General features: G+C 33.7%; 1 protein-coding gene across 4 annotated transcripts in view; it reads right to left on the reverse strand.

The window, feature by feature from the left end:
* Positions 1 to 12287, reverse strand: part of PPP4R4 (protein phosphatase 4 regulatory subunit 4) — a 63703-nt gene that overhangs the window by 18411 nt on the left and 33005 nt on the right. For 3 of the 4 annotated variants that reach the window (XM_040068141.2, XM_040068140.2, XM_040068144.2), the window contains 7 exons: positions 10062 to 10169; positions 7952 to 8073; positions 6317 to 6439; positions 3973 to 4142; positions 2819 to 2938; positions 928 to 1005; positions 42 to 125 (listed from right to left, as the gene is read on the reverse strand). In XM_040068141.2, the coding sequence (XP_039924075.1) occupies positions 42 to 125; positions 928 to 1005; positions 2819 to 2938; positions 3973 to 4142; positions 6317 to 6439; positions 7952 to 8073; positions 10062 to 10169 (805 nt within the window). The remainder of the gene's footprint in view (positions 1 to 41; positions 126 to 927; positions 1006 to 2818; positions 2939 to 3972; positions 4143 to 6316; positions 6440 to 7951; positions 8074 to 10061; positions 10170 to 12287) is intronic. The other variant, XM_040068143.2, reaches the window with a different exon arrangement.

Raw genomic sequence — 12287 nt, forward strand, 5'->3', positions numbered from 1 at the left:
ATTTAGAGGGAAAATTTCAAAAACCCCATGAGAATACCCACCTTGCTTTCTGATACATTGTTTTCTCCTCGATTCGTCATTAGTTCAAGGATTTCAGGAAGGTGACCTACTAGGGCATCTAACACCTATTTAAAGAAAGGCTGCATGAAAAGGTCTGTAAATGCACTCAGCTCCACTTTTAACTCACACCAACATATCCCTGCTGACACCTTTTAAGTTACTGCTCTCTCAGGTTGAAAACAAATTGGAGATTAGTTGCATTGATTAGTTGCATTGATGACTGACATTTTAATGCAGTATGTAATATAAGTATTACAGATCTCAGTTTTTATTTATGTGATCAGACAAGTTTTCTAACTGGAGTATTCTAACCTACTACTGGAGTAACCAGTATCAGAGGAAATGGTGATTTTTTTCTCCAATATAAATGTCTCTCTATTTTCCATCCAAAAAGTCTCACTATGTTAACTGCAATATAACTGATTCATGTTCTATGTGTAGACCAAAACTCTTTCTGCAAATCTTCATCTTTGAACCATACAAAGCTTCTTTAACTCCTCTTCAATTAGACAATAAAAATAAAGCAAAAGTCCTTGAATCCTATCAAGTATTATTTTAATATAGAATAAACCCAAAGCTTTTTAGAGTTTGTAAGATAATAAATAATACAGCAATTAAAACTATTTAGAATTAGTATTTTTAAAAGCTAATAAATTTAGTGTGGGTTCACTAAATTCAAACATCTTCCTATTTTACTCCTTTTTATTCCCAGAAGGCTGACATCTTTATACAGAGTCTGTGCAATAGAAGTAAAAACTGTTAATCATTTCAAATTGTTACTCTACTGTGTCAGTGAAGAGTTATTAAACATGAAGATAATCTGCCTCAATGTAACAAGCAAAAAAAGTTCCAATAAAAGTGTATTACCTCCAGTGACTCATCCTGTAATAGCGTAACCAGCTCTTTATGTATTGTGTACACATCAGAATTTAAAAGCTTAGCAACCTAAAAAATGACAGTAAGATAGCAAGGTGAAACATTCTTTAGTTCTGTGGCACAACACCGCTTACTTACTTTACAGCAAGCATGAAGAGGCACAGAAATGTGTTTAATATCAGCTTGCTAAAGTTGTGTACTTTCCCACTGATCACATTAAAAATATGCTTATATAAAGAACTGGAGTCAAGAAACAGGTCTATTATCTAACTATGAAACATGCTTTTAGAATCAACTCTATTTCACATTTTTCAAAAATGTTTTTGGCTGCACTGCAAGGCTAGAAGTTTCCTCATGGAATATTTAAATTTATATTAGGAGTTAAGAGTGAGCCTGCTGTATAATTTACAGATGATAAACCACAAAATTTTCTTAGCCCTTACTGGAGTTTAAGTTTCCCCAACCTTCCACCTGAAGCTTTCACTCTGTACATCTTTTTGACTGTGATTTCTGTGATTCGTAAGTCTCATGTAAATTTTTTAAAAACTTTAGCAGTTCATCTCCGTGCTATTATAATGGTTTTATATGCTTTAAGCCAGCATAACATGAACTTGAGGAATCAGATTTTTTTGCCACAATAAATATTTAGATTATGTTTTTTAATGTTTTTTTAAGACAAGTAAAATTAAGAGCTTATTTCCAATCAAGATGAAGCTTTAAGGAAATGGCTACAAGGACTTTTATTTTTTGGAAAGTAATCCAGCTAGCAGGGAATGCCATAAATCACTCATTTTTGTCTGTCACATGGTTGCCTAGTTAAGCTGTTAAAATTATATCAATGAGAATTAAATGTACATTTAGACCAAGGTATAATTTTACAGGTTTTTATAAATGAGGTAAAATACTTTCCTTATATTCAGGCAGTACCTTAATAGTGTTATACAGCTAAAACAAAACATTATGTAGAATTAGGTACTAATTTTACAATTTCAACAATTATGTTGGACTATCATTCCTTAAAACAAGGCATCAAAAGGTAATGAGAACTCAAAATACATAAATCTTTCTTATAATGGTGGAAATAAAGCCATTTTCCCCTCTATCATTCATTTAAATGTTTTCAGCAAACTACTTAATTTACCAATCTCCCCAGCAACAAAACTGGATCAGAGCTGAGCTCAGAGACTGAAACACAAGGATTCTCAGTGAGTGAATACAAAAACATTGAAGATTTCCCTATATTGGTTTCTATATTCAGGAGAATGTATTTTAATTTCTGGAATTCACTCCATATAGTTAATATTACCCATGCATTTGTACATTTTTTTAAATTTTATGAAAATAACAGAGTAGAATTTATATAGGCTGAATGGAAATATAAGAATACATATGCTGTTACATCTGCATAAATTTCCAAGTAATTTCATATTAAATTGAGCATTTCATATAGATTTGTTCCACATAAATATTCCTCACATACACCAGGAAACTATAGTTTTAAAGGTTTTCAGGCACAAAAGGGGGAAGTTCCTTTCTCCCATTGTTCTGTTTTCTAATACTATTAAAAAACTTCAAATATTATAGTTACTATATTTGTTTAAGTTTGCAGTACTAGATCATCAAAAGTTTCTTCTAGCTTTTGCTCCTTACAATCTATGCTCTCTTGTAACTAAATGTCACACAATTTAAGTAAAATAATGTGTGTTTGTGGGCTATATACAGAGCTTAGAAGGAACTGAACACCCTTGGTTAACTAAATAATTTCAATACATTTTCTCGAGCCTCTTTATTTTGGTTGAAGAGTCACAAATATAAGCTCAAAGACAAAAATAAAATAAAATAAGCCCATGTGAGCAGCGACAAAGAACCACTGTAGACTTACTTCAAAGAAGCTTATGGCCATGGTATATCTGACAGAAACTTCGGGGTCATGACAAAGGCAGAAGAATATAGAATAAAGTTCTAAATGGAAATTCTTTGGATCCACGAAAACAATCATGGCCTGTGGAATGATAAAGTCCCTTTTTAACTACACAGTTAAAGGATGACACTAGAAGAGATTATCAGATGAGCTTGAGAGATAACAGGTTGTTATTTTAAGGAGGAACTGTGGAGGCTTTGCCGGCCTTGTTAAAACACGGGCACCAGACAAAATCCAGAGTTGAGAACTAAACCAAATTTATTTATCTTCCAGACATATTGCAGGCTGTTTTTCTGAAGATAAGGACTAAAGCCATGAGATATAAAACTTCAGATTTATAAATATTGTTAATGTTATTGTTTCTGTACTCTAGCAAAAACTGCGAAAGGATACTTCAAAAACAAAGAACATTTTAGCAAGCAGCAAAGCAAGAATCTGAATTTCAGTATGACTGTGTTTGTACATACCTTTTTTGCACAAATAAACCAACAGATGTCTACCTACATACAGTGTGCTTGCCTTTAAAAGGCAGAAGAAAAAATAGTTGTCTATTGGCTCTTGGTGCAAACATGTTTCTATTGAATACAAATGCAGAATGCCAAAATACAAAGCAGATTTACAGAAATACGACTGGTGTATTTAAAGACCTCGCATAAAATTGAACAGACTGTCTGTACTCAGGCAGGAACATCAACTAAAACATCAACCTGAGCATCCAGTTTCAACCTCCAACTCCCTAGAACGATGTGACATGAAGTGAACATGAAAGTGTAGACTCAAGTGGTTTGAAACTGGAGAAAGTGTTTCACAGACCTTTTCCCAAATCCTTTGTGCAAAGCATTTGGAGGAAATGTGCAGGAAAGAATAAGACCGATAAACTCTTAGAACACCATTTCCTCAGCCAGAATTTGCCAATAATTTTCTGAGGCTCTGCAAAGAGTAGTACTTCCTGCTCTTTTGGACAACTTCACTAACTAAAACTTTGCAGGAAAGAGCTAAAATCTAGCTAACAATGAACAATTTGGGAATAACTCCTCTATCACTTGTATAGTCCTATTTGCTGAACCACATGCACAACACAAATTAGTATTAAACCTTAAATTAATACTACTTACTGGGAAATTGTAAGCACAGTTCTTCCTCACTGAAATATACTTCTTTTCCTGTTCCAGAGTTTGCAGATGTAGTTGATTATCATTATGCCCATTTTCCTGCTGTAAACCCAGTGTGGAAAGCTTCTTATAAAATTCCAAAAACCGCAAGTGCTGTTCAGGAGTAAAAATGCCTCAAAAAAAGAAAAAAACAAAAACAAACAAACAAAACAACAAACTTTCCTCATTACAAATGCTATTAATAATGTATCAAAACAAATCTTATTTTAAAGTCTATCAAATATCTTGAATTTATTACTCCTCTCCCTTCCACCCCACTTGAATCTAGCAGAATATAACCAATACACACAAGTACCCAGAACAAACTGGAATGTAACTAGCAAGAACAATTCAAAAACTACAAGTACATTAGTAATAAGACAATAATCAAGGTAAGGCTCAATTTTCTGTTCCAGAGAGAGAGGAAAGCTATCAGTGATTGGTATCAAGAAAATGCTTAATTATTTTATGTTCTTTTTCAAATTCCACTAGTATCATCATCAGGCTGAGTACAATTAATAACTCTGATAAATATTCAAGCTTGAAGTAGAGAAGCAACACGTCAGTGGATCTTAAACAAGAGGTTTTAAAAATGTGCAGTCAGATGTGTTTCAAAACACTTAAGTACTAGTGGTTGAAATCTTAAATAAGTCAAACAAGAGAATAGAAAAGGGCTGAAGTGGTATTGATATTTAACAGCCGGAGAGGGAAAGGACATGCCATATAATTAGGCAAGTCAGGTTACTTCACATGTTTGAAAAAATTGAAACAAAAAAGAAATCAAAGAATCTACTACTAAATACCAACACACACACACATACAGCCCCATACACCCTCCCCAAAAATAGCATTAGCCAACATGGCAAAAGAAAAACTTGTCAAACTGATTCAATTTCCTTAGAGTATGGGATAACAGGACCTGTGAAACAAAAGAGGCAGTAAAGATCATGACTTTCACAACAAGGGAACAGGAATGATAGATTAAAAACTATAAAGGTGCTCCAAAACTGCTTGGATAAACAACTAAGAGAAAACTACCCATGTACTACTGACAAGATAGGCCACTATAAAAAGTTCTATCCTAGTTGTGCTACTATTCAGTATTTTCATTGATTTCCTGGATCCTGGACAAGAGACTTGGCTTATTCAGTATTCTGAAAGCATCAGCCAAGGACAGAGACTGCTTATTCTTCAGAAGACACAGTTTAAAATGATCTTCAGTAACTGGACATATGGTCTTAAAACTTTAGACTACTATTCCATTACAACAGCAGTAAGGTACCATGCTTAGCCTGATCTGCATCACCTGCAGAAGGCCGGGAAAGAGAAAGATTAACTAGCTGCTAGATTTTTTTAAAAAGGCAATTTTTCATACTGAAAAAATGTGAACAGCAATATATCTGGCAAGGCACATGAAGTAACCCTTTCACTTCATTCAACTGTACTAGAGCGTAACACTTCAAGAAAAATATGAAATTGTCAGATGGAGTTCAGAGGTGAAGAAAGATCAGGAATTAGTCATTCAACCTAGAGAAAAGAAGACTGGAAAAACATGATAAACACAGGATGGACTGTCTTAGCTCTCTGTTTCTGAAAATAACATTTTGACACTGTGGAACAGCCATTTCAAGAAATCTGTAGTGAAGAAATGATGACTTTGATAGTCTCTGATATAATCATGAAGGTTCATTTTAAATAGCTATAGGAAAGATCAAAGGTTTTAAGAGTCTAGGGGGAAATTATAATGTAAAGTCATGATTCTGGGCTGTTCCTTCACAGGTAATATATGATGGACAGAATTACAAAGGAAAGTTGTGCCGTGCTCAAATGAAAATTCAAGCACGAATTATGGGCCTAAAAAATTATGAGTATAGATTTGGCCTCAACTGCAGCTGGGGAATCCACTTGGTATTAGATCTCCTTTCTCCCCTGAAGTTCCTTATAGGCCACACTCTGCACTGTGCCTTAAAAAGGAAATCAAGCACAGAAATGAACATAGTTAACATCATAACGGTTTCAAAGGTTTCTAGTTTCAAAAATTCAATTATCCAAATCACAAACTCCAGAACACCCAAACAAATCAGTCAAACCAATAAAGATAAAACCCCAAGTTTCCATCTTTGACCCCATCTAAACAAAACAAAAACAACAATAAACAATATGTAGATGGTCACCCTAAGAGGAAATTTCCAAAATCTAGCCTAACTACCATTTCATTTGATACACTCAAAACTATACATTTTCCAAGGGGTTCAAATTCTCCAATCTCCCTCATTCTTAAGATTTTTAAAAATAAATTAAATCATACCATATAATCCATTACACAGTTTCCCTAAATGGAAAGATAAAGAAACTAGGATAGATTCATCTGCTTTGAAGGATTTTTCACAGAAAGATTTCACTAATGGGAGAACAGTTTGACTCCGATCATCTGAAAAAAAAGAAAATTTTTAGAGTTAGCCATTTGTCAATGTTTTAGAAAGAGCAAAGAGACTCAACTTCTGTAATAAATTGAGAAAATTTTCATTTAACATTCTCAGGATTACTTCTGGCAGGCACTCACTGAAGGTACAAAACAAGTGGTAAAGAGAATGATCCTAAATTTAGTACCTTTCCCGTTATGTTCATTTGTTTGCTGGTTGTTAGTGAAAAGTCATCCCCCAGTAAAGGCTAAAAAACAGTCACTACCTTCTTCATTCACCAAGAATATAGAGAGAGAAAGAATACTGCAGTACTCTTACAAAACGATTTCCTCCAATAGTAGGAATACAGGGAGATCAAGACTAAACGTGACTGTGACAGCAAAAAGAAAAATCAGAATATGTTGCAAGTTATAAACCTACTGAGAAGTGTTTCAAATTTTTTGGGTATAAAAATAAATTCATAGAGAAACAAAATAATTAAGGACACAGGAAAGAAAAGAAATAATTTAGAAACTAACACCAAATCCAAACACTCTGTGTCCTTATAAAATAAAGGAGCAAATGTTTGAAGAAATTTATATCTTTGGACTTATTTTAAATAAAATCATTGTACTAAAATGTTTGAGTTTTAAAGGGATCATGATTTTTTAATGGTAGATCAACAGCAAAATTCAGCAAATAATTGTGGCTGACCAAAGTTAAGTTGGCCCTAAGAAATATTTTGATACTGTGGGAGAGAAACTCTAGGATGTAATTTTGGGTCATCTACCTTCAGAAGTGTTAATTTTCTAGTTCAGCCATGAAAGCAAAACCCACACAAACATTCCTTAAAAACCTGTAAATAACCCCTGATTGCTTTCTCTAAGCTTCTTACAGTAACTCAAAGCAGTAGTTACAGCAGGGAGTGGGTGAGGAGGAGTGAAGACTGAGAGGTGCAAAGAGAGGCACAAACTTGATAGCATCAATACAGAGGCTCAAGAATTAGAAAATTAATCTACTCCCATCCTTACTGATATAAATACTAACTGCTAAAAAGTCCATTTACAGTATTCTCCCCAAAACGATATTATTTTTTTCTTCTCCTTATCCACTCCTTTATATGGCTTAAATGCAACCATACATTGTATTAATTCATCACCAAGTTCCTTTACAGTACATTTTTGTTGAGCTAATCCTTTGTATTGTGTACTGATAGCACTACATTAATGAATTATATACTAGCAACACAATATTCCCGTAACTTATACAGTAATTTTACTCATGCCATTTAAGCATATTATATTAGAAACTTGGAATATGATAACTGATTTCGTGGACAACTAGCTCACCTCCCTTAAAACTTTCTGCATATAAAGCACTGCAAGACATGAAATATATGGAAATAGAAAGGACAAATCAACGATCAAAATAAAATCAGAAATGTCTGAATAGTGCAGTCAGAACAAAAAGCATTTAAATACAATTATAGGATGCACAAGAGCACTAAGAATTGGGCTAGTAAGCCTAAATTAAATTTATACCTGCATCAAACATATCGAGCAGATTCACTAAGGTCTCAAAAGCTGCCAGGCGTACACTGCTGCCCTCATCTCTTGCCAGTTCCACTAACTCAGGAAGCACCACAGTTTTTGTAAGTTCTGTCCTGCAACGTGAAGCAAGCAATCAAAAGAAAACTTCCAATGAAACCATACTGCCACTGCAAAACAGAACTCTTCCTTGAAATACTCATTTAGATATTTCTTCAGTAGTCAAGAAGAAAAAACTGATGAAGTTCTAAGGAAATTAAATTTAAATAAAAACCTCGTCGGTCTCAGGACTTTTCTTCCTTGCCAACCAAAGAAAAATGCAAATTTTAAATGCAAAACCTTATCATTAAAAACGCATTCAAATTAGCTCCAAATAAATTAGAGAAAATGTAGTCTGAAAAAAATCAAAGGACTCCAGCTATTTCACTGTAACACTAAGAAAATTCTTATGATCAAATATGCTCAATCTAATGATCCAAAGCCAAAATTTAATAAGTATGAGCCGTGTTGGATTGAAGTATCTGGAAATTTTATACATCAAAGATGAGTCTTCTTTAGAGAGAATATCTACTGCTCAGAGAAAATGCAATTTTCCAACTACTCTAAACACTGGCTTTTGGCCTTGGTATAAACCAGTAAAGAAAGGGTTCTGCTCGTCCTTTTTTGCCTTGGTTCATACTGACCTACTAACATACTACTAACTCCGGGATGCTGAAATAAAAATGCCCAAAATATCCCTTCCAATCAGACTAAAGCAGTAAGAGCTGCCCCTTTTGTAAGCTAATGAAAACAACAATCCTTTCAAATGTTTACAATCAGCATCAAAGTGATTTGCACCTTACAGAGTTTATTATACCTACCAGCAAATCAAGAGGCGTTAACAGTATGCTTCCAAGCAAATGATTAAAATTTCAAATAAACTTACAAAAAAAATGATAGATCATTTAGTGGCAATAACACTAACTAGTAAAAATAAGCATTTGGATTGTCACTTCATACCTCCAATATTTACCTGAAAATTTGCTCATGTCTGTTTAGTTATTTTATTTACCGACTGTCTATTCATCCTCAACATGACACACTGGAATAGCTTCCATACTGAAAGTACTCAATGTTCACCAATTCTCAAAAGATTAAATCATCTAAAGCATTGAGAAGAGATTAAGTAAAAGCTTCAGAGAGAGAACAGTCTACATGCATAAATTAATGCTAAAAATAAAAGTTAGTGAGGAAAGAATCAAAGAAAAATACATAGGACAGACCACACATTGAAAACAGAGTATTTAGCCTTATCAAACCCACTATTCTAAGGCGGGGTGAATTACCAGTAATGCTGTCATTTTTAACTGCAAATTTTTTTAAAACTTTTGACTCTCAGGTAGAATAAGTGAAATTTAGTTCATTTTAAAGACAATAAACAGAATTGAGAAAATTTCCTTTCCAGTATGGCTACTTCTTAGTGCAAGATCTAATCTATCTCTGCTGTTTAGCACTGAGTAAGGAATGTTACTTGATAAATTTTCAATTCTGTAAAAGATGTTACTGCTTTTTTTCCTTCCTGACAAAATAACAGGTAGAGAAACCTCAAATTTTAAAATATTTGTTCACTCAGAGACCAATCCTGAGTGTAACTCACATTTTCTTTTATTAAAGTTCCAGACTTTTCCAGTCCTATGTGAGAATACTGAAGGACTTCAAGCTTCGAGCAAAAGTTGATACTGAGCTGAAATTTGCTTACAAAAGCCATATAGCATCCTTTCTCAAACACTCCACAGTAATTATCAAAACTGCTAAAACTTGTCAGAATTTTTAAGTAAGCCAAAACCACCAATGGATAATTGAGATAATTTCAAGAAGCTATAAATGAAGTCATTATTTACAAAAAACTGCTGGGTTTATGGTTCAGCAATTTTACTATAAAAGAGAAAGAAAAATCTAAAAGTGGAAAAGAGACGACTGCCAACAGCCAATTACTAAGAACACATCTGTACATTCCAAATTCATTATTGAGTATGCGTGTATTCAGCAATTTTAAAAGTGTTTTTAGGTTAACATTTTAGACTAATATTTTGCATTTAAGATCAATCAGGCAAATTGCACTCACCCTATTCCTCGAGCTACATGTTCCAGTTGCCGACACATGCAAGTTCTAACTTCATATTCCACATCCTGGCACAGTGATTTTACCAATGGAAGAACCTCTCTTTTAATACTAAAAATGTGAACATTTTTTATTAATATATGGAACAAGAATATATAAAATCTATTGAGTAGTACTGAACTTTACTCACATATTACTTGTTTATCCCATATATTACTAATTTATCACACACAGTAAATTATTTTTCTGATAATCAGCAAGTAGAAAAGAATATTGAACACTGGATGCAAATATGTGCTACAAAGAAACAGGAAAAGAAATATTTACTGTCATTATCATTTGCTCATATTTCATCTATTATTTCTTATAAACTACAAAAATAGGCTACTGTAGCAGAATTCTGTCCTCATTTAATAACCATCTTCAGTACAATTTCTGAATAGCCACTGAAAGAATAACAAGATTATATAAATGGAATGCAAATACCAATTAAATGTCTGTAATACCTCATCTTTGATATGCAGGTATCACCCAAGACATAATTAGGAAGAAAGGAGAAAAAGAATTAAAGCTTAAAAGCTTGAATATTGCAATGCCTTCAGGAAAGTAGACCAAGTATTCACAAAAATCAATGGCAGATACAAAATAAAAATTTTGATTCCTATTTCAGTAAAAAAACATTACAACTTTGCAGAATCAGCCATTGTGTTTCCTTTCACTGCCCAAGGTTCTGTCATTAGTCAAAAAATCTCTATAAAATCCTTACGTCATTGTAAAACTCAAGATAAATAATATCTAGACACTGAGAAGCAAATTTTCAAGCCAACTTGCGTAGCCTCCATTTCATTCCAGTGAAAATTAATTTACTTCTTGCAGAAAAATTTAGCCTTGAGTTTCAAAAACTGTACAGTCTTGGAAGTTTTTAGAATACACTAAATTAGCCGCTACATTAAAAAAATACTTTTTAACTTGGAACACTGGAACAGAGGGTAGAAAAACTAATGTTCCATGACAAGGACAGGCCATAAATAACCTGGGAGTAACATCAAAGTTTTTAATCACAATATAAATTTTAAGAGGAAAAACTGTGCCATTCTGTAGAAGAAAGTGAAGATCTGCTTATATATTGCCTGCTCCTGAGGTCAGGTATGTCCAAAAGCACTTCTGAAAGGGGAATGAGAGTGCATCCTGAATTTTACTCAGTCTGCCACATTCTATACCTGAGGACCCAGCTCTCTTTTCAGGCCTCTGAACTGCACTCAGAGCTCCCTAACAGAAGAACAAGACGTCCCAGAAAATTCTGAGTTATCTTCTTAAAATGTAGTGGCTGTGCAGAAAAGGTGCTAGGATCTGTTTACTGAAATGAGGGGATTTTACTTCTGGACAGCAAGGAATCATATTGAAGAAACACCACAAAAGACGTGATTATTATGGCTACTAATTAACACTACTATTATTTCCACATAAGATTGTAAGTAATCTGTAAAGTCACTTATTTCCATGAGAATGAGCCATCAAATAAATAAATGCAACTGCTATTCTGGCAGAGTTTTAGAGATCTGGAATATAAAGATTTGGTAACATTCTACTCTACCATTTTCATTAATTTTTGAATGTCCAACAAGTATAGTCTAAACATCAAATGAAGATTTAGATAGTTTCCTTTTGGGTGCTTCTAGTTCTTTTTTATTGAAGGAAAAAAGTTTCTAGGCATTTAGTGGTCCACGGTGGATTTCTAATGTAATTCAAATTGTAATTCATGTTGTGCCAGATTGTCCAGATAGCAAACACATTTGGTGAACTGGTCCTACTATCATAAGCCTGAGTAAACTGACCAAAGAATATACCACACCAACTGCTTTGGGCAGATGAGTGACTCAGATTTACTTTCATCATTGCACCGTCTTCTGACACTGAATCTAAGGGTTGGATTATATCAGGGAACAGCAGTAGTTCCCAATACATCTACATTTTAATTAGGGTTAAAAAAAAACAGATCTCCATGCTAAATTTGGTTACATAATAAAAAGTTAGGAATGGAATTCCCCTTTCTATGACAAGAAACACGAAGGAGATGAAGTTGTGTTCCGTGCTTGTAAGTGAGAAATCCCCTGTGTGGTTTATTTTCTAGTAAGAAAAACAATATGGAAGAATGGCACGAAAATGGTATCCATTCATATGGGTGAAAGAAGATACAAACTCAAGTTATAAAATGATGAACACCAGCAA

This window comes from Hirundo rustica, chromosome 6, assembly GCF_015227805.2.
Source record: "Hirundo rustica isolate bHirRus1 chromosome 6, bHirRus1.pri.v3, whole genome shotgun sequence".
Classification (NCBI taxonomy): Eukaryota; Metazoa; Chordata; class Aves; order Passeriformes; family Hirundinidae; genus Hirundo; species Hirundo rustica.